The 23,401-nt window shown below is 40.8% G+C and overlaps 1 protein-coding gene across 6 annotated transcripts in view; it reads left to right on the forward strand.

Annotated features, from left to right (window-relative positions):
• The window catches only part of LOC147123153 (phosphatidylinositol 4-kinase type 2-beta-like), a 79,462-nt gene extending 63,150 nt beyond the window's left edge, over positions 1 to 16,312 (forward strand). For 4 of the 6 annotated variants that reach the window (XM_085967899.1, XM_085967910.1, XM_085967920.1 and 1 more), the window contains 4 exons: positions 3,213 to 3,312; positions 7,007 to 7,140; positions 12,185 to 12,244; positions 15,619 to 16,312. In XM_085967899.1, the coding sequence (XP_085824025.1) occupies positions 3,213 to 3,312; positions 7,007 to 7,140; positions 12,185 to 12,244; positions 15,619 to 15,792 (468 nt within the window). In that variant the 3' untranslated portion in view covers positions 15,793 to 16,312. The other 2 variants (XM_085967928.1, XM_085967947.1) reach the window with 2 other exon arrangements.
• Positions 16,313 to 23,401: the final 7,089 nt, after the last annotated feature.

Below are 23,401 nucleotides of genomic sequence, written 5' to 3' on the forward strand. Positions count from 1 at the left end.
GTGGTGGAGTGATTAAAATTGGGGATGCTCAAGAGGTCAGAATTGGAAGAGCACAGATATCTCGAGGGTTGTAGGGCAGGAGGAAGTTAACAGAAATATGGAGGGGTGAGGCCATGGAAGGATTTCAAAATAAGGATGAGAATTTTAAAATCAAGGTATTTTTTAACTGGGAGCCAATGCACAAGGGTGATGGGTGAACAGGACTTAGTTAGGACACTGGCAGCAGATTTTTTGATATCCTCAAGTTTAGAGGCTAGAATGTGGAAGCTGTCCTGAAATGCATTGGAATAGTCAAGTCTAGAAGTAACAAAGGCATGGATGAGGGTTTCAGCAGCAGATCTGCTGAGGCGGGCAGAGTCGGGCGATGTTAGAGGTGGGAATAGGCGGTCTTAGTAATAGGACGCACATGCGGTCGGAAGCTCATCTCAGGATCACATATGACACCAAGGTTGCAAGCAGTCTGGTTCAGCATCAGACAGTTGCCAGGGAGAGTACTTCCATCTTCTTCCCTCTCTCCCCATCTGCCACCTCTCAGTGTCAACTGGTACATAAGAGATCCCTGAACTACCTAAAGTGAGAGTGCCTGGTTTTGATTATTATTGTTAATTAGTAGACAAAATGGAAAATATTCCTACTTAAGATTCAAATCCAGGAAGTCTTTATGTGCAGTAAAGATTGTGTGAACCACATGATTAATTTGGCAAAATTTAAAACAAGCAGTGGTATTTGCTCATTAGTTAAGGTAGGTATTCAAGTCTGTAAAACTTGTGTACATTTTGAAAGTTAGTACTGAACCTTGAATTACATTCAGGTGACTAATTTGGTAGTAGATGTATTTTAGACAGGAGCTATATAAAAATAACTCCTGATTTCCTACAGTAGTAAGTGGTGTTTCAGTATTCTTCAAAAGGATGAGTCAGTTTGCATTTTTAAAGATTTTTTTTTTTTTTTTTTTAAAGAGTAAAAAGCCCATTAAAATTTACTGTTTGACTTTGTAAATCTTTGCAAATCTCAAAAGATCTAAGCACAGATGACTAACGCTATTCAGCTCATTCTTTGACAGAAGTTTATGATTTCCCAGCACAGTGTCCAACTATCACTTGAATGATTCCAGTGTTTCTGCCTCCAGCACCCTACACAAACTGAATCCAAAACTTTACTAGATTGATTTGTTTAAAAACTATAAATTGGTTTCGTTTGAATTTTTCCCCATGTTTGTGTTTTTCTTTTACTCCATTCCTCAGAAGTTTGATCAATATTAGTTCATAGATCCATTCAAACCTCCTTGATCACAGCTTCCCTGATTTAGATAGCGCATCACAATGGTCAATGCATTTATCAATTACTCATAAAAGACGGCGAGTTAGGAGAGTAACTAAAAGGCTTTTATTAACAAAGAACAGAGCATGCCTCTCGTGGTTGACTGGTTTCCAAGAAGGCCGGGGGCTGCAGTGCAGTCACCTTTATACCTGGGCATGTGGGTGGAGCCAGGGGCGGAGCCAGCTGAGGCATGCATAGATACAACAGTGTGCAACAACAACGGTGAACAACAACAGTGGTTTACCACACATTGAGACCCTGAATTTTTTTTATTCATTCCTGGGATGTGGGTGTCGCTGGCAAGGCCAGCATTTATTTCCCATCCCTAATTGCCCTTGAAGGTGGTGGTGAGCTGCCTTCTTGAACCGCTGCAGTCCATGTGGTGATGGTCCTCCTACAGTGCTGTTAGGTAGGGAGTTCCAGGATTTTGACCCAGTGACGATGAAGGATCGGCAATATACTTCTAAGTTAGAATGGTGTGTGACTTGGAGGGGAACTTGAAGGTGCTGGTGTTCCCATGCGTCTGCTGCCCTTGTCCTTCTAGGTGGAAGAGGTCGCAGGTTTGGGAGGTGCTGCCGAAGAAGCCTTGGCGAGTTGCTGCAGTGCATCTTGTAGATGGTGTACACTGTAGCCACGGTATGCCAGTGGTGGAGGGAGTGAATGTTCAAGATGGTGGATGGGGTGCCAATCAAGCGGGCTGCTTTGTCCTGGATGGTGTCGAGCTTCGAGTGTTGTAGCTGCACTCATCCAGGCAAATGGAGAGTATTCCATCACACTCCTTACTTGTGCCTTGTAGGTGGTTGAAAGGCTTTGTGGAGTCAGAAGGTGAGACACTTGCCACAGAATACCTAGCCTCTGACCTGCTCTTGTTGCCACAGTATTTATGTGACTGGTCCAGTTAAGTTTCTGGTCAATGGTGACCCCCCCAGGATGTTGATGGAGGGGGATTCGGCAATGGTAATGCTGTTGAATGTCAAGGGGCGGTGATTAGACTCTCGCTTGTTGGAGATGGTCATTGTCTGGCACTTTTATAGTGCAAGTGTTACTTGTCACTTCTCAGCCCAAGCCTGAATGTCATACAGGTCTTGCTGCATGTGGGCATGGACTGCTTCATTATCTGAGGAGTTGCGAATGGAACTGAACACTGTGCAATCATCAGCAAACATCCCCACTGCTGACCTTATGATGGAAGGAAGGTCATTGATGAAGCAACTGAAATGGTTGGACCTAGGACACTGTGCTAAGGAACTCCTGCAGCGATGTCCTGGGGCTGAGGTGATTGACCTCCAACAATTACAACCATCTTCCTTTGTGCTAGGTATGACTCCAGCCATGTGTGGACCAGGAGGATCCTCTGTCTGAACTGCAGTAGCTGACTGCCTTTGCAATGGCAGTGCAGTTGGTCTTGGGCTAAATGGGCTCAGAAGGAGTGGGGGGTGGGGGGCAGGAGGTGCAATCAGTCTAGGTTCCTGCTCCTGGTGGCTATCTGATGGTACTGCTGAGCAGTGCATGTGGGTGGACATTAAGTGGAACCAGGATCAGTCTTGGCTGTGATGTCATCCACAGGTGACTGGCTTGACAATACGTGCTTTGTAGGCTTGTACAAACCCAACACCCTCTAGGGAAAAAGACTCCCAGTGCCTAGGCAGCTGGTGCAGTAAGAGATGATGCCCACAGGTGAGAAGAAAATTGGAACCGAGGTAGAAATTGATATGATAGCTAGACGTTTTGTTTCTTTTTACTTAATAGGTATTGACTTCAGTGAAATTGACAATTCCCAATGAAGTGGATTTCTTAAATCTATTACATACTGGTATTGTTTATTGATGTATATTCTGTGTATCAATTCTGTGTATCAAAGTAACAAGTTTAAAACCTATTCTATTTAATAGGACTCTGAATGGACACATAGCAAAGAGCCAGTCATTAAAATTGCAGCTATCGACAATGGACTAGCTTTTCCATTTAAGCATCCTGATGAATGGAGAGCCTGTAAGTATATTTTGCTGAGACCTAATTTTATTTACTTGGTTGTCAGATTTTAGATTAAAACTTCTGTAGTCCTGTATCCTGTTTAAAATCCTAATCTTACCCCCTTGTGTTTTGCACATTGACATGTATATATTTTTCCACTTGTGGAATGTTTTTATTACTGTACTTCAGTAGCACTGAAAATGTTGTGTAATTTAAGTAGCCTCCACAGCTCGCCATTAGTATTGTTCATGGTTTGAACAATACCAATCATGTATCGGGGGTAGGTGGGAATGTGGAGTAATCAGATCAGCCATGATCTTATTGAATGGCGGAGCAGGCTCGAGGGGCCGCGTGGCCTACTCCTGCTCCTAATTCGTATATTCATATGTAATTTTTTAGGGTATAATTGCATGTACATCCTGTCCATCATGCACAAATATATGTAGATATTTGATAGTTTCACATGATTGGTTTGCATTCCTAAAATAGGAAAAAATCTAAATTCTTAATTATGACCAGTAAGCAAAATTACCAAAAAAGCAAAACTACACCAATCAAATCACTATTTTCAAAGAACCTCTCAACTCAAAAATATCCAGGGCTCTAAAATTCCTACCATAAAAACATACAAATTACATATTTGATGATAAAATTAAACTAAGCTGTAAAATTGTCTGAAATAACAACAGAAAACGCTGGAAAAACTCAGCAGGCCAGGGCAGTATCCGTGGAGAGAAAAACAGTTAACGTTTCAGGTCGATGACCTTTCGTCATGTGTCTTGTGTCCGAGTACTTTCCTTAACATTTTTACTCTGAGGTTTGGTGTCGCTCAAGTTACAAATTAATATTTTGCCAGGATTTGGAAATCGGAAACACTGATTTTTGGTGATTCAATAAAGCAAATTGTGTTTTTATTCTAGAGTATTGCAGGAGTAAAGGGGAAACCCTTTTTGTGTAATCCTTTCCTACCATGTCCCCTCCCAAGGCAAAATCATACCAGACCCGAACCAGCTTCAAAGTCAGAGCTCAGGGTCCAGTCACCTGGGAGGGGGGCTTCTTCAAAAGGAAACATTTATTATTTAGAATAATAACTGGTTTCTCCAAGTCATTACTGGAGAGAATCCTTCCACAGAAAGCAAAGTGCTTCCCCAGCTTTCATAGCCTGGCAATAGGGGCAGTAGTAGGAATGGTCTGGTAAGGCTCGGGGTCACAGCAGGATTGGGGGGAATGGCAAGGTGGGAAAGGAGGCCAGCGATAGAGAAAGTGGGGTGAGACGAGGTTGATTTTCAATATATCTCAGGTCTACTTTAGATTTGCAGATAGGGAGTTGGGAGGACTCCAACTAAATAAGTATGTAGCAGATGTAGACAGGGATAATTTAGACATGACAAGAAAATGTTGCAGGAAATGTGTGTGACATCTACAGGAAATGTGTGTATCCACTGCTTTTAATGTGTGCGCATATTTTGAAAGTATCTATTGCACTTCAGAGTTAAAAGTATATATTTTTAAACACAATTCCTTGCTGAGGTCTGTTACAAATTATATTTGCTGTTGGTGAGGGAGGTTTGCAGATTTAGAGCTGTAAATTTACAAACACCTAGCAATATGCAAACTTCCTCACCAAGAACAATTAAACTCTAATTCACCTCAGACTTGTGCTTATTTACAAAGACAGAGCTTTTGTAGTTTTAGAGAGGTGTCAGCTTAATCACAGCTTCAACTTGGCAAGAGAATAATGCATGGTAAAACTCTCCTGCTATAAAGTGTCTCACTGTGCCCAGGAACATGTGTTGGTGCTTCACAATGTGGCATTATGAGCAACCACTTCATTTCACTATTTCTACATAGTCAAGAACAATAGGTTTTCAATATAATCATTGGAGACGGAATGATTTAAATTCAGAATTACAATAACACAGCATTAACTCAGTTTAGAATTACAGCTTCAGCTAATTTGCACTTAACATAACTAATTTTTTTCAGGATTGTAAGCCATACTCAACAGCTAGTTTTCAGTTTAGCAATGCAACAGTTTCATGTTTTCTATAACTTGGATAAAATGAATATGATATACAACCCTTTTCTGCTATATCGAAGCAGTTCTTCATCTGGTCTTTTCCCAATTGCCAGCTCACATGCTCTGCATATACTTGCACTGTTGTATGTGGAGGAAATGCACGGCTTTTACATAAAATACAGGACACGCTAGGTTCATGCTAGTGGCACTGCTGAATTATTACTTGCTTGGTATTTAGGGCTATCGATTAATTGTAGTTAACTTCTGCGTGTTTTTTTGGCAATTAATTTTTTAATGTGTTAATTACAAGTTATGCAGAGAAGAGGCAGCTGGGCAAGAACAGGATCTGTGGAGGGAAAGCCTGAGAGGAGGGAGCAGGGCAAGGATAGGAATGGGATCCCGGGAGGGTAGGACTGACAAAGGAGGGAGCAGGCAAGGGTGGGAATGGGAAAACATGAGCCATTTATCATCGGGTGGGAGTGACTTGAAAAGTAACTTCCATTACTTCTAGTTATCAGGGAAGAGATCCCCTGACTGTCTTTATTATGCTGTTAATTCTAACATGTATAACCACCAATGCTGCTTGTATTCATTTATCCAGTTTACGCTCGATCTTTGTTCCGGCAGACAAATCACCCCATGCAATAAAGAACGAGCCAAAACAGCCACCAATATAACCAACACAGCCGCCAGAAACACTAATAGTAAAGCAGGCGCATCAGTACTACGCAACATCAACAACCGTATCAGTTAAATATGCAATTAAAACCAAGATTAACTGAGATTAAACTCTTTAATCGCACAAATACATGCAATTCATTTTTTAAGCCATTGATGGGCTTACTTGTATTGTGAGCGCTATTATGCTTTATGCTTTTAAAAGAGTGTTTGCAACAATTAATGGCATTTTCCAGTGCTATGTCACTGGAATAAAACATTGAGAGGTGGCAGGTATGCTGCGATGTCCAAACTGCAGCCTCTGAGTCCTGCAATTCGGCCTACGGAGCCTAAGCAACTCAGTTCTGTTTGGTTTTATATTTCTTACTCAGTGCTTTTGTACTGTTTGCATTTTGCGTATTTGCAGCTTTGAAAGGCTTACTCGCTCGTGTTTACTCTTTTAAACTTAGGTGGTATACTGCACTCTGGCTTTTGCCTTTTACCATGGTTCCTCCAATTATTTTTTTTAACTTGTATTAGGGTTGTATTTCAATGCATTGGATTGCACTTTTTGCAGAGCATCATATAAATACTTTGTAGTATTGCTTGCCCGCAGTATTGCTTGCCCGCAGTATTGCTTGCCCGCAGTATTGCTTGCCCGCAGTATTGCTTGCCCGCAGTATTGCTTGCCCGCAGTATTGCTTGCCCGCAGTATTGCTTGCCCGCAGTATTGCTTGCCCGCAGTATTGCTTGCCCGCAGTATTGCTTGCCCGCAGTATTGCTTGCCCGCAGTATGTATACATCTGCTACATTTTGCTGTTTCTTCCTTAAAGATTTGTGATTATAATGGTGGAAATTTGCATATTTTTACTTTTTCTGGCTCAGTGAATTTTTTTTAAGAGGCTTTGATCTGATTAAATTCTCAGGGCAATTGTGCTAGCCTGTCATGTGGTAACTAGTTTTAAACGTGTGGCCATTATGATGCACTATTATATCTATGGGGAACTTAATATTTTTCTTTGTCTGTTTAAACAGATCCATTTCACTGGGCCTGGCTTCATCAAGCTAAAATTCCTTTTTCACAGGAGACAAGAGACTTTGTTCTTCCCCGAATTTCAGATATGAATTTTGTTCAGGATCTCTGTGAGGATCTCTATGAACTCTTTAAGGTTTGTTTTCTAATGAGCTTTCAAATCCTTGCATAAAGGAAATTGAGCTTTCCAGGAAAAGTACAGAAATGTCTATACAGGAAGTTGTGAGCTTACTACCTTGAAAATGGCCTTCAATTTATAGGTAGTGTAACACAGCTAAAGCTTATACTGCGTCCTTGTGTATATTTAGTTAATGACCGTTTAATTATGTTTCTTGGTAAGCATGAATTTAAGGCCAGCCTTTGGGTTAGGTGGTTAAAATTACTGCTCCTTAAAGATTAACCTTTTCAAAATAATTGCTATATATTAATTTCTTACGAGCATACGAAATCAACGGACAGGAAAAGACCAGCTGGTCCATCAATCCTGCACCACACTCCTTATGGCTAGAGCATCATGACTGAATATTCCCTCCCCCTCTCCTTAAGTATTTACTGTCAGAATATTTAATTCATCTGCATTCTGTCATTATCCAACCTTTTTCCTTTTTAAACTAGATAAGGTGCTAAAACTCAACATTATGAATTGTCTATTGCAGGGGTTCTCGGACTTTTTGCTTCTGAGACCTCTCTCCCATGTTTTTAAAAATTCCACGGACCCCCTGTAACGCAAACAATTATTTTTTCTGTATAAAATTAGTTATACAATTAAATACTTATTTTTGTTTTACTTAATTATTATGAAGTTGAGACAGTCACCTGAGGTTGGTAGAGTTATAGTGAAATGAATAGACTATCACTGAGTTTGGTAGACTGTCACTGGAGCTGTGTGCGCGGATGAGAAAGATGGTGTTGATGGCCGAGCAGCGCTCTCTTCTCCTTTTGTCCGTTACCGCTGAGCCGAGCAGAGCATGCCCGCTGAGACTGGATGCCGTCTCCTTGACAACATGGCGAACCGATGACCATGAGCCTCTGGGTCCAAGCGGTTGTTTCCAGTTCCTCACATCCTGTGTGGGGCTGGGGACTGAAGTGATACTGTGTGGGTGTTGATCGGTGACTCGGGGGTGGAAGGTAAATCTCTGCCTTGGATACTGTAACCTTCGGGGAGCCGCATTAAATTGACTTTAAATTGTCTGCGTGGTGGCGCCACTGGCGGACCCCTTGAAACCTTCCCGCGGACCCCCGGTTGAGAACCCCTGGTCTATTGCACCCAAATAATTATAATTCATAATTTTGGGCAGATTTTGCAGAAATTAAACTAAATTTAGATCAGCTGTCATGTTAATACAGTGGAATGGGCACATAAAACTGATTCTTTTTGCTTAGTGACCAGAATGGTCAGTTATAGCACTGGCACATCTGCACATGAAGATTCATGTTCATTTAAGAAATTGCCGCTTGTGTAAAACTGTCCACCGCTTCAATTGTAGATACTTAACAAGGAGGAAACTAGGTGGTATAATGGCTTTGTATTGTTTCGTCTTTTAGATGGGGATGAATCCAGTTCAGACTGATGCAATGAAAATTCATTTTGGTAGTGTTAAGGATCCTATGTGAAATGAGTTTGGGCAGTCTTAACCTACTTCTTAGTTTGCCTGTAGAATAAGAACTACTACAGAAGGCCATGAGAATATTTTGGGAAATGGAAGCAAATACTTATTAGTGCAGTAGTGCTACTGCTCTAAAATGGGGTTGGGCAGGTTGTAAAGACAGCTTTGCTCAGCACGAGGTAATGCTGTACATAATTTGTGAGTGTGCATGACTGCTCTGGAACCTGCATTTGACTTCCTCTGAGTAAAGGGATCAGAGTTTGAGTGCCCCAAGTAAAATTAATCTGGATTCCTCAATCCAATTATTATTTGCAGGAAGTCACACAACACCAGGTTATAGTCCAACAGCTTTATTTGAAATCACAAGCTTTCGGAGCGCTGCTCCTTCGTCAGGTGACGCTTCACCTGACGAAGGAGCAGCGCTCCGAAAGCTTGTTATTTCAAATAAAGCTGTTGGACTATAACCTGGTGTTGTGTGACTTCCTACATTTGTCCACCCCAGTCCAACACCAGCATCTCCACATCACAATTATTATTTATTTGAGGATAGGCTTGCAGGACAAAATTCAACATTATTCACAATCTCTCAGCTGCAATACTATGATTTTTGATACTACTTGCACTAGTCTGAGTATCGCAGCTGTTAAGTTTGGCTTTGAAGCACCCTTGAAGTAGAGGATATACAGCTCCTGTTGGCGATTGATGCTATTTATAACATGAGTGAACCGTAACCATACAGCCAGTGACTGGTGAAGTCAGTGGTCTGGTTCATTAACTATATAAATATCATCAGATGGTGGGAGTTGTGTACCGTGCATGAAAATGTAGGTGTAATAAAATATAAAATACCATAGGAATTTACACAAAAGGAGCAATGTGGAGCAGAACAGAAGAAAGTTTTTTGTTCAAGAAGTAACCCATGCTGTACTGACCTGAGAGTTACGGATATACAGTGAAAAAAGCTGTTTATTCCCATGTGCTGTAGTTACTTAATCACAACAAATATCTTGTCCCACACCAAGGCGTGCTGACCCACATTAGCTCTTCTCCCAACACCTCCAATTTTAACTTCTCATCCTCTTATTTATATCCCTCCCTATCTCTCTCTCACTGCTACACCCGCCCCCCCCCCGAGCCTCCATTCCTCTGACTCTGGGCTCTTGTGTCACTCCCCCTCTCTGCCATACCATTGGTGGATATGCCTTCAGCTGCTTATGCCCCATGGCCTGGAATTCCCTCCATGGACTCTGTGCCTCCACCTCTCTCCTCCCCCATCCCCTTAAAACCCACATCTTTTACCAAGCTTTTGGTCACCTCTCCGAATCTGCCCTTTGGCTTGGTGTCCATTTTTTAAAATTACATCTCTGTATAACACTTTGGGACATTATTCTACATTAAGGGCACAATATAAATGCAAGTATTGACATGCCAGGTCAAAGTAGGTTTTCAATCTGTTCACACACTGTTGCGTCATGAGCTTTGCATATCTTCATTAAAAAGTTCTGCCTCATTTTCTGTACTGAAGTTAGTTACAATTAGACTAATTTTTATGCTCCACTATCAGGAACAGTCATATATAATACTAGCTGGGGGGCCCGGCGTTGCCAAGGCTTTTTTGAAAAATGGCAGTTTGAAGGATTAGGCCCCGCCCACCCCGTAGGATTGGTCAACCATCAAGTCAATCAACACTAATGAGCGGATTCCCCCGTAGGATTGGTCAACCATCAGGTTTCATTTTTTGTATACTGTCCGAACAATTTTTGTCTGACCAAAAAGTAAATACGCCCCTAATCATAAGCTTTCTTTTGATATAACATATGTGTAGGTACGCTCTAACATTTGAGTGTATAGCGGACATACACACAGACAGACAGATCCTTTTTTATAGATAAATATAAAAAAAATATATATATTACGTTGACTTGATTCTATATGTAAATTAACTAGTAAATTAAGCCCAACATTGTGGAAAGTATGTTTTAAGTGTTTTAGTTCATTTGAAATTGAATGCCAGAACTGTAGTGAGCTAGATGATTCTTGGTACTTGATACACTGAGTCCTTTCCCTTTCCTCAAATTGACTAAATACTCAATATAGCCTGTTGAGTCCCCACAGAAAGACACTTGGCCACTTCACTAAATTGATACACTGATTGGCTATGCTATTATCTCAAATTATTTCTCTATACAATAAAAGTGCTAAAAATGAGCCACTCTTCAGTATACAGCAGTGTATTTGTTAGATATTTTCCTTCAATATCTGTGGCCTGTTGCAAGTAGTACCAAAAATCAATTAATTTATTTTAATAGGGTTTCTAAAGGAAGCTGCTCTATTATTGTGACGTATATAATGGTGATCATTTGCATTAAGCTTGGGAGTCATGAAATTGGAATGGGTTGAATTTCTTTTACTGGGGAAGTGACAAATCTAAGTAACCTTGGTATTGCTTCCAATATGTAATTAGAAATATTACAGTTGCTTATTCTCTGCACACATCTTAATAGGCTGTCATCAAAATGAGCAAATCCCAGGAACGTTCTTTTTTAAAATCTCTTCTTCTGTAGTAGTACGTGAGTGATATGGTCAGCCCTTCGGTCCAGTGGTTCTAAGTATATGTAGTCCTCCTGTCGTTCCCTTTTGGTAGCAGTATTACACTGGTGCAACAAACTAGTAAAATATTCATTACACTTTGAGGTTTATCATTACTTGTTTTAGATCTTGCAAGCTCTTTAAAAGTTCTTTGTGCCTTCTGTGTTCTTAACATTGATTTGCTGACGTATGTTTATTTTTTGACTTTTGGTAGGCAGAGAGAGGAAGTATTTCGCTAAGTTATGGCTGTCTACTTCAAGCCATATATATTAGCTATTTCAGGCAGCTTTATTTTTTTGGTAATTGAAACTTATTGTTTAGCAACATAGGTAAGAGGGGTAATGAAACATGCTTCTTTTTGTTGCACAGCATTTGGTCATGAATCATTAGGCATGGTGAAAATTGATTAATTCTGACTAGTCCCTTCTTAGGCTTAGTTTACAGCACAACTACATGGAACAATTTACATTCTTTCAAGAGCTTTTTTATGTTGAGCGGTTGAGCTGTCCAATAAAGACGATGAATGCTTTGGTGCCTCTGCTTCAGATTGACCTGAAACTTACTACTAACCTAGTTGTTCTAATGTGCTACTTTTCTAATTCATTTCTATGCAAAGTGTAAACTCATAGCCTTCCTCATACAAACCTCATTGCCCCTTTCTCTTTCTGGCTTGGAGATTTACCAGTTTTTGAATCTGCCCTTTATTGGCTCAGCCTCTTGTCTCCAAAAAGTAATTACATGTAGTACTGAGAAGTTTTGACAATGAGCTACATTGATGTATGGTTCTCGTTTACATCCAAAGAAAAAGGAAGAAGACACTTAAAATTACTAATTTTAACATTTCTTTTAAAACCAATGATGGTTACAGTTTTCTGTACACAGTGCTGAGATCATATGACTAGTGCCTACAGAACCTTGAGTTTTGTTTTTATAGTACCTGTATAATTTTGTAGTGAATGTATATAAATTATTTGATTTTTACAGACTGACGGAGGGTTTGACAAAGCTACTTTTGAATTGCAGATGTCTGTGATGAGAGGACAGGTAATTTACATGATTTGGTGCATTGTACATTGTTCATTCCAATTTCATAGAAAATCAAAGAACTTGCATGTAATGACTTGGACATTACTCATCTTTTATCCCTCTACATATCTGCTGACTAAAGAGATTTTCTGTTATGCAAATACAAAAGTTTAATTCATCAAAGTGGCCTTGACTGTATCTAGAATTTTTCGATCAGGAAGGACAGGCAGGGAGGAAGGGGAGGTGGGGTGGCTATGTTAATAAAGGAAGGAATCCCTGTAATACAGAGAAATGATATTGGGTCAAAAGATCAGGATAATGAAACAGTTTGGGTGGCGGTAAGGAATAAGAAGGGGAAAAAAACACTAGTGGGCGTAGTCTATAGGCCTCCGAACAGTGGCAACTCTGTTGGACGGAGTATCAATCAGGAAATAGTTGAGGCTTGTAATAAGGGAACATCTATAATTATGGGGGATTTTAACTATCATATTAATTGGACAAATCAAATTGGGCAGGGCTGCCTTGAGGATGAGTTCATTGAGTGTATTAGGGATGGGTTTCTTGAGCAGTATGTAACTGAACTGACCAGGGGCAAGCAACCTTAGATCTGGTCCTGTGTAACGAGACAGGATTAATTAAAAATGTCCTAGTAAAGGATCCCCTTGGAATGAGTGACCATAACATGGTTGAATTCCATATTCAATTAGAGGGTGAGCAGGTTGGATCTCAAACAAGCGTGCTAAGCTTGAATAAAGGAGACTATGAAGGTATGAGAGCGAAATTGAGTAGAGTGGATTGGGAAAATAGATTAAAGGGTAAGACGATACATGATCAGTGGTGTACATTTAAGGAGTTATTTTACAACTTCCAAAAAAAATATATTCCACTGAGAAGAAAAGGGTGTAAAAGAAAAGACAGCCATCCGTGGCTAAGTAAAGAAATTAAGGATAGTATTCGACTAAAAACAAGGGCATATAAGGTAGCCAAATCTAGTGGGAGGATAGAGGATTGGGAAAACTTTAAAAGACAGCAAAAAATAACAAAAAGATTGATTAAGAAAGGGAAGATAGATTATGAAAGTAAATTAGTGAAAAATATAAAAACAGATAGTAAGAGTTTTTATAGTTATATAAAAAGAAAAAGGGTGGCTAAAGTAAATGTTGGTCCCTTAGAGGATGAGACCGGGAAATTAATGGTGGGAAATATGGAGATGGCAAAAACACTGAATATTTTATCAGTCTTTACAGTAGAAGACACTAAGAATATCCCAACACTGAACAAACAGGGGGCTAAAGGGGGGAGGAGCTAAACACGATCAAAATCACTAAGGAAGTGGTACTCGGTAAAATAATGGGACTCAAGGCGGATAAATCACCTGGACCTGATGGCTTTCATCCTAGGGTCTTGAGGGAAGTGGCGGTAGGGATTGTGGATGCATTGGTAATAATTTTCCAAAACTCCCTGGACTCAGCAAAGGTCCCGGCAGACTGGAAAACTGCTAATGTAACACCCTTATTTAAAAAGGGCATTAGACAGAAGGCTGGAAACTATAGACCGGTTAGCCTAACATCTGTGGTAGGTAAAATTTTGGAGTCCATTATTAAGGAGACAGTAACAGGACATTTGGACAATCATAATTTAATAGGATAAAGTCAGCATGGTTTTATGAAGGGGAAGTCATGTTTGACAAATTTGCTGGAGTTCTTTGAGGAAGTAACATATAGGGTGGATAAAGGGGAACCAGTGGACGTAGTGTATTTAGACTTCCAAAAGGCATTTGACAAGGTGCCGCACAAAAGATTATTGCTTAAGATAAAAAATCACGGGATTGGGGGTAATATTCTGGCATGGATAGAGGATTGGCTATCTAACAGAAGGCAGAGAGTTGGGATAAATGGTTCATTCTCAGACTGGCAATCAGTAACTAGTGGTGTTCCGCAGGGGTCAGTGCTGGGTCCCCAACTCTTTACAATCTATATTAACGATTTGGAGGAGGGGACCGAGTGTAACATATCAAAGTTTGCAGATGATACTAAGATGGGAGGGAAAGTAGTGAGTGAGGAGGACATAAAAAACCTGCAAGGGGACATAGACAGGCTAAGTAGGTGGGCAGAGATTTGGCAGATGGAATACAATACTGGAAAGTGTGAGGTTATGCACTTTGGCAGGAAAAATCGTAGAGCAAGTTATTATCTTAATGGCAAGAAACTGGAAAGTACTGAAGTACAAAGGGATCTGGGGGTCCTGGTGCACGAAACTCAAAAGGTTAGTATGCAGGTGCAGCAAGTGATTAAGAAGGCCAATGGAATGTTGGCTTTCATTGCTAGGGGGATAGAATATAAAAATAGGGAGGTATTGCTTCAGTTGTACAAGGTATTGGTGAGACCGCACCTGGAATACTGCGTACAGTTTTGGTGTCCATACTTAAGAAAGGACATACTTGCTCTCGAGTCAGTACAAAGAAGGTTCACTCGGTTAATCCTGGGGATGAGGGGATGGACATATGAGGAGAGGTTGAGTAGATTGGGACTCTACTCATTGGAGTTCAGAAGAATGAGAGGCGATCTTATTGAAACATAAGATTGTGAAGGGGTTGGATCAGGTGGATGCGGGGAGGATGTTCCCAATGATGGGTGAAACTAGAACTAGGGGGCATAGTCTTAGAATAAGGGGCTGCTCTTTCAAAACTGAGATGAGGAGGAACTACTTCACTCAGAGAGTGGTAGGTCCATGGAATCTGCTGCCTCAAAAAACTGTAGAAGCTACATCATTACATAAATTTAAAACAGAAATAGACAGTTTCCTAGAAGTAAAGGGAATTAAGGGTTACGGGGAGCGGGCAGGAATTTGGACATGCGTCTAGGTTCGGATCGGTCATGGCCCTGTGGGTAGCGGAGCGGGCCTAGGGGCCGTGTAGCCTGATCCTGCTCCTATTTCGGGTGTCTAATTCTGTTCAATTCAGGAGATGGTTCTGTGATAGTGGATTGGCGGTTAGGATCAGATCAGCCATGATCTTATTGAATGGTGGAGCAGGCTCGAGGGGCCGATTGGCCTACTCCTGCTCCTATTTCTTATGTTATGTTCTTATTGGGATTGTGTATATGAGGAGTGAACTGTTTTTATAAAAGCCCTTATCACATTTATAATTCACAAACTTAAAAAACAATGAGAATGTAATGTGCAGTTCTTCACTTTTTATGCAGAACCATCATGAATAAATGAAATGCTCCAAAGAAGTAAAATATTTTTAGGAGCAGTAACAGTACAATGGCTGAAATTCAACCAGTGCATTACAGTGATTCATGGAACTGAGATCATTTTTATTATAAACTGTGAGAGGAACTGATATGTTAAAATTATACTGTGCACCTTTCCTTTGTTTTTGTGTTTAGATTTTGAACCTTACGCAGGCACTTAAAGATGGGAAAAGTCCCATTCAGCTGGTCCAGATGCCTCGTGTGGTTGTGGAAAGAAGTAGTTCTGGAAGCCAAGGCAGGATAGTCCACCTGAGCAATGCCTTCACCCAGACATTTCATTGCAGAAAACCCTTCTTCTCATCTTGGTAGTGAATGTATAAAGAAACTAATCTGCCATTTGGATGATTTCTAGCTACCTGTTTAATACCACTGTAAATATGCAATAAGGTGGAAATGAAAGGGGGACAGCTCGAATTGCACTGGATGTCTCCTTTTGTGGAAGCATAAATGAGGTGAAAGTTATCTACTGTATCTTAACTGCCAAAAATAATTGCTTTGTTGTAATTCATCAAATGTTAGATGCTGAAAGTAAAGTTTACAGTTTTTGGTATGTTAAATTTTTGAGCAAATTTTAGTGTCAGGGAACATGAACTACTGTCTTATTTTTATAGGATATATGTGCATTCAAAATGTTCAAACAGTAATGTATTAAATATCTGGGCAGGGCTGTTCTAAAGGGAATTCCTTGAATAAAGATGTTTGTGTTTGTATGTTCAGACCAAAAATTTGTAATTAATTTCATAGAGGATGAAAAAATGTTTTTTGTAAACAGCACTGATGATCACTGTATTTGTTTCATTGAAAGACATTAAAACAATGTTGAAGCCAAGTTGAAAATGTTCAGTTAGTTAATTGCTGTACACTAAATTTAAAATAAGATTATACTAATTGGCATCAGTTTCTTTGAGTTTACTGAAATGTAATGGAAAAAGTCAACTAACAGTTTTATATATTCTAAATATAAAGTTCACTTTAGATGCCTTTTTCTGAAGGTCATACAATACATTTATTTCCTGAATCTGCGCATCTCAAACTATAGCTTGGAGTACTGTTTCAAAATGAAGTACAGTAGTTTGGGGCAGAAAAATGATAAATGGTCAGATTACGTTCTGAAACAGAACCTGGATAACATACACACGCAGGTGCTTAATTGTATTTTCTCATTGTTATGCTTTGTTGCAGTCACATTTTTTAAATGTAAAAACACTACTTCTCAACCTATATTATAACATACTTGAATCTGCCAAAGACAGATTTAAAGTTGACGACTACTGAACAAATGTGTCTCGATGCCTTTACTTTTTTTTTAATTAGCTGGAATGACAAATGTACCTCTGCATTTGAATGTTAAAATGGGGAGAAGAATATCAGTATTGTAATCTAGACCTAGAATTTGTTGAGAAAGTTCTACAGTATACGCCATTATTCCAGCACAGAAGTTCGAAGAAGTTATGGTGTGAGTGACGTGTACCATTACTTACGCCACTAATTCTCTGGGACTTTTGCAATACTCCACCATTATACCCTTCTCTGAAAACAGCTAGGAGGTAATTATCATAGTTCTGCCCCAATGAAAATGTATGGTGATTGCGAATTTGCTGTATTTAAGCCAGTGTTCATGCTGCTGCCACTTAGACTGAAAAATAATGGTGCTGGAGAACTGGTAGTGGCAGGATTTGTGCTTATTCAAGATGGTTGCTTATGATGCCTCATTATCCACACTTAGTACACACAAGATCAATCTGAAAAGAATCCCCAGGGTCATTATCATAAATGGAATCAGTTACCAAATCTGTCTGCAAGAGCATAGACATCAATTTAGCAGCCGATAAGTCATCGTTCAGTTAAATTGTAGCAACCATTCAGCATCATTGTTTATTTTGCAGTAAAATGGCTTAGCAGGGATATGATTGAGGTTTTTACAGTTGGGAATGAATTAATAAATATGGATATTTAAAATGAATTGTGATTGTAAAGTGTATGCTTGTAAAATATGTAAACTAAGAGTTGGGTTAGATGCCAGGAAATATTTGTTCTCTGGCTTAATCGCCCTCTAGAAATTTTACTGGAAGATTTAAGTATGCGTATGCTATAGTACTACAAGAACAGACTGAAGTTTCTGAGCACAGCTGGCAGGACTGTGGAGTTAAGTTTGCCATGTGATGAATAACCATCATCTCCTGGAACATATTTCATTGCCTTATTGGGATGGGAGAAATATTCCAGAGTTTTTCATGAAACTGACAGCAGGTAAATTTTGCCTCCCCTAGGAATTGGCATCGCCAGTGGATGCAGAGTGCAAACTTGTACAGCACCATCTAGTGGATGGAATGAACTATATTCAAAAATATTTCTATACAAAACATTTTCCATTACCAAGTGCTTCCTTTCATCAAAACAGTAACAGCTTGTATGCAATCATTGCCTTTTTTTGTGGTCATCTGTGTTAATGATGGCGCTGACAGGAGCAGGTGCGACACGGTCAGTGGGAGTAAGCCTATCATAGTTTGTTGCAACATCCTGCTGGAAAGGGAATGACCACATTTATTATCTTACCTGACTGGAACAACAATGACTTGCATTTATATAGCATCTGTAACCTAGTAAAACATCCCAAGGTGCTTCACGTGAGCATTATCAAACAAAATTTGACCGAGCTACATAGATATTGGGACAGGTGACAAAGCTTGGTCAGAGGTAGGTTTTAAGGAGCGCCTTAAAGGAAAAGAGAGGTAGAGGTGGAGAGGTTTCATGAGGGAATTCCAGTGTTTAGGGCCTAGGCAGCTGAAAGCATGCCTGCCAATAGTAGAGTTGACTGCAGACTATTGGAAATCAATCTGTGCTAAGTAAATGGCCCATGTAGTTATTACATGTGCTTGTTATTTTTAAAAAAAATATGCCTTTGTTGATAGAAATGCTTGTGATCTGTCCTAGTTAATTAACTATTTTCTGCAGTCAAATAAATTGTTGTCCACAGGACACCTAATGGTTATAGGAAACACGTTATCCCTGTGCAGATTTACTTTGAACATTTTGTGAACAATTACCAAATGTTTTATAGCCCAATTACACAACACAATTATGTGTTAATGTGAAATGGTTGCACCGATCCAAACTATGTAATTTAAGTACAAAATCACCTAAAGTACATGCGGCCAAGAGGTGCGAGACCAGCTCTCTCAGGTAATCTCTCACTGCTGCAGCTTCACACCCACTGCAGTATACTGAGCTTTGTGTAAAGCAAAGTTTACATGTTTGAGTGGTCTATTTAAACTTAGTTTATGTTAATATCAACAGAGATCTGATTCTATCGGCTCTCTAACATTAAATTATTGAGTTAACGCTAAATCTACTACTTGTCCAGCAGTACACCTAAAGAGAAGTGAATCATCAATTTGAAGTGACATCTATACAAGATCCCAGGGATGTGTGTTTTATCTAGACAAGTTGCTCAGTAATGGGCCAGAAATTCGGGTCCCAACGCGTGAGTACGGACGGGGTACTCACGCGTGGGCCTGGAGGAATTGCCGGTTTTCAGCATGCACAGCGCATGCGGGGAAAACCGGCATTTCCTGTCCTCTGACCCAAGGGGTTAAGAGGCGGAATGCGTACGGATTGACAGGCAGCGCGTGCGCAATGGAATTCCTGTTTTTTGACAGGTTTGCGCGTGTGTAAGGGCCTCCTTTTTTACGAATGTAAAAAGGAGACGCAAGGACTTCATTCTTGAAGGCAAGTGGTCTTTAACTTATTATTACATTTTTTCCACAGCTTTATTGTTTTAAGGACTTTACAGTAAGGTAAGTGTAGTTTTAGACCAGATTTATTTAAAAATTATTTTTTTCAAAAATTTGATTAATTGTTTAAATTTTTTTTAAGTTATTCATAGTTAATTTAATTATTGGGATGTTTTTTAAAATTTTATTTAAAGTTTAAGTAGTGTTTTGGGGTGCCGTACTTATGAGTTTGACAGTTCTTACACTCAAACTTATGAATGAAGTTTCCCCTCCCCTCCCCTGATTGGCTGAACAGTGCTCACCTGATCCCAGCCGGCACATCGCACTAACTACGCCGCTGGGTCAGGTTTGCACAGCGCGCCGACATCAGAACCGGGCCACTGACAGGAAATCCACTGCGGGCCAGGTTTCAGATATCGGCGCGCCGGGTAAGTGCACATCGGGGGCTTGCCGCGCGGCAAGCCTCCGACACCAAGTTCTGGGCCAATAATTTTTTACGTGGCTTAAATACCAGCCAGCCACCAAGATCTATAAAGCAATATTATAAATTGTCATTTTTGATCTGAAACTAGATCGATCTCATGTATTTTCTACCCTTCTTATCCTAAATACTTCAGCTTATTTTAGAGCATTCTCAAAGGTGATTCTTAAATCCCTATGCTCTCAAGAATATCTTCAGGTAAGTTCTGATAGTGAGTCCAGGATAATGAAAAAACCTTTCTGTAAATTGTTTTAAGTATTAGAGCTAGCCTGTCACTTCACAGGAGCTTTCTTCTGTCTTTGAAAACAATCTAATTTTAGACCACCTTTTGCTCTATCTCCAACCTTTTCTCTTTTAAGCTCCTCAAACATGTCATTGTCTCTCAGGTCTGTACCATTGTATCTTTAAGGTCCCTGTCCAAACCCTCCCTTCTGGCTTCTTCCTTCTTACAGCATCAAAATGGCCCTTGCCAAAATCACAATGAGCTTTATGGTGCATTATCCCTCTGTTCATTCTGCAGCATTCAATACGGTTGTCTATTGTTGAGTTCTTTGGCATTGCCCTTGCGTGGTTCTATTCCTATCAGTCTGAACACAGCCAGTGCATCTCCAGCAATGGTTTCTCTTCCTTTCCCCAAATTAACATCTCGAGTCAACCCTTGGTGCCCTACTCTTCCTCATCTAGATCAAGCTCCTCGGTGACATCATCCACTGGGCTAGCTTTCACACGTATGCTGATACTCTAACTTGGTTTAAACTAACTTGGCAGGGGGATGGGATACAGAGGGGAGCTGAAATAGGGGGTGATGTGCTGCCAATTATAGAGAAAAAAACAAGTCAGCTTGGTAGATGGCAAATATATAAGGGCAAGGCTGGATGGCATCTATTTTAATGCAAGGAGTCTTGCAAATAAGGTGGATGAACTGAAGGTGTTGATAAACTCATGGGAGTATGATATTGTTGCTATCACGGAGACATGGTTGACGGAGGGGCAAGACTGGCAGCTCAATATTCCGGGGTACAGAATCTTCAGGCGAGACAGAGGGGGAGGTATAAGAGGAGGGGGTGTCGCAATATTAATTAAAGAGTCAATTACTGCAGTAAGGAGGGATGATATATTAGCAGGTTCCTCTATTGAGGCCATATGGGTGGAGCTTAAAAACAAAAAGGGGGCAAGCACTTTGCTGGGAGTGTACTATAGGCCTCCAAACAGTCAGGGGGAGATAGAGGAACAGATATGTAGGCAAATCTCAGAGAAATGTGCAAATAATAGGGTAATAATAATGGGGGATTTCAACTTCCCCAATATTAACTGGGATAGTCAGAGTGTGAAAGGCCCAGAGGGTGTAGAATTCTTAAAGTGCATCCAGGAGAGCTTTTTGAGCCAGCATGTAGAAAGTCCTACAAGAGAGGGGGCGGTACTGGACCTAATTCTAGGGAATGTGGCCGGCCAAGTGGAAAAAGTGCTAGTAGGTGAGCACTTTGGTGATAGTGACCATAATATGGTAAGATTTAAGGTGGTCATGGAAAAGGACAGGGATGGGCCGGAAATAAAGGTTCTAAATTGGGGGAAGGCCGATTTTAATAGGAGAAGGCAGGATCTGGCCAAAATGGACTAGGATTAGCTACTTGTAGGAAAATCCGCATCGGAGCAATAGGAGGCTTTCAGAAGGGAGATTGAGATCATACAATGGCAACATGTTCCCGTAAAGGTCAAGAGTGGTTCCAAAAACCACAGGGAACCTTGGATGTCAGGGGATATACGAGAATGGATTAGGAAAAAAAGGAGGGCTTTTGGTAGATACAAAAGGCTAAAGACGGAGGAAGCCCTAGAGGAGTACAAAAAGTGCAGGGGGATACTGAAAAAAGAAATTAGGAGATCAAGGAGGGGCCATGAAATAACACTGGCGAGCAAAATAAAGGAAAATCCTAAGATGTTTTATAAGTATATTAAGGGTAAGAGGATAACTAGGGAAAAAATAGGGCCCATTAGGGACAAAAGTGGCAATCTGTGTGTGGAGCCGGAAGATGTAGGAGGGGTTCTAAATGAATTTTTTGCATCTGTTTTCACTATGGAGAAGGACGATGTAGACATAGAAATAGGGCGGGGGGACTGTGATATGCTCGAACATATTAACATCGAGAGGGAAGAGGTATTGGCGGTTTTAGCTGGCCTAAAAATGGATAAATCCCCAGGCCCGGATGAAATGTATCCCAGGCTGCTGTGTGAGGCAAAGGAAGAGATTGCGGGGGCTCTAACACATATATTCAGGACCTCTCTGGCCACAGGGGATGTGCCAGAGGACTGGAGAACCGCTAATGTAGTACCATTATTCAAGAAGGGAAGTAGGGAAAAACCGGGGAACTACAGGCCAGTGAGCCTAACATCAGTGGTAGGAAAATTATTGGAAAAAATTCTGAGGGACAAAATTTGTCTCCACTTGGAGAGGCAAGGATTAATCAGGGATAGTCAACATGGCTTTGTCAAGGGAAGATCATGTCTGACTAATTTGATTGAATTTTTTGAGGGGGTGACTAGGTGTGTGGATGAGGGTAACGCAGTGGATGTGGTATACATGGATTTCAGTAAGGCCTTCGATAAAGTCCCGCACAGGAGACTGGTCAAGGAGGTAAGAGCCCATGGAATCCAGGGTGCCTTGGCACATTGGATACAAAACTGGCTTAGTGGCAGAAGGCAGAGGGTGATGGTCGAAGGTTGTTTTTGTGACTGGAAGCCTGTGGCCAGTGGGGTACCACAGGGATCGGTGCTGGGTCCCTTGCTGTTTGTGGTCTACATTAATGACTTGGATATGAATGTAAAAGGTATGATCAGTAAGTTCGCGGATGATACAAAAATTGGTAGGGTGGTAAATAGTGAGGAGGGTAGCCTCAGTCTGCAGGACAATATAGATGGGTTGGTCAGATGGGCGGAACAGTGGCAAATGGAATTTAACCCGGAAAAGTGCGAGGTGATGCACTTTGGGGGGACTAACAAGGCAAGGGAATACACAATGAATGGAAAGACCCTAGGCAAGACGGAGGGTCAGAGGGATCTGGGTGTGCAAGTACACAGATCCCTGAAGGCGGCGGAACAGGTGGATAAGGTGGTAAAAAAGGCATATGGGATACTTGCCTTCATTAGCCGAGGCATTGAATATAAGAGCAAGGAGGTTATGATGGAGCTGTATAAAACACTGGTTAGGCCACAGCTGGAATACTGTGTGCAGTTCTGGTCGCCACACTACAGGAAGGATGTGATCGCGTTAGAGAGGGTGCAGAGGAGGTTCACCAGGATGTTACCAGGGCTGGAGCACTTCAGCTATGAAGAGAGACTGGGCAGATTGGGTTTGTTTTCCTTGGAGCAGAGGAGGCTGAGGGGGGACATGATTGAGGGGTACAAAATTATGAGGGGCATAGATAGGATGGATGCTGAGGAGCTTTTTCCCTTAGTAGAGGGGTCAATAACTAGGGGGCATAGATTCAAGGTAAAGGGCGGGAGGTTTAGAGGGGATTTGAGAGAGAACTTTTTCACCCAGAGGGTGGTTGGAGTCTGGAACTCACTGCCTGAAAGGGTGGTAGAGGCAGGAACCCTCACAACATTTAAGAAACATTTGGATGAGCACTTGAAATGCCATAGCATACAAGGCTACGGACCAAATGCTGGAATATGGGATTAGATTAGACAGGGCTTGATGGCCGGCGCG

The sequence above is a fragment of the Somniosus microcephalus genome, chromosome 2 (genome assembly GCF_052327205.1).
Source record: "Somniosus microcephalus isolate GS21.2 chromosome 2, FLI_Smic_1.0, whole genome shotgun sequence".
In the NCBI taxonomy this organism is placed as follows: domain Eukaryota; kingdom Metazoa; phylum Chordata; class Chondrichthyes; order Squaliformes; family Somniosidae; genus Somniosus; species Somniosus microcephalus.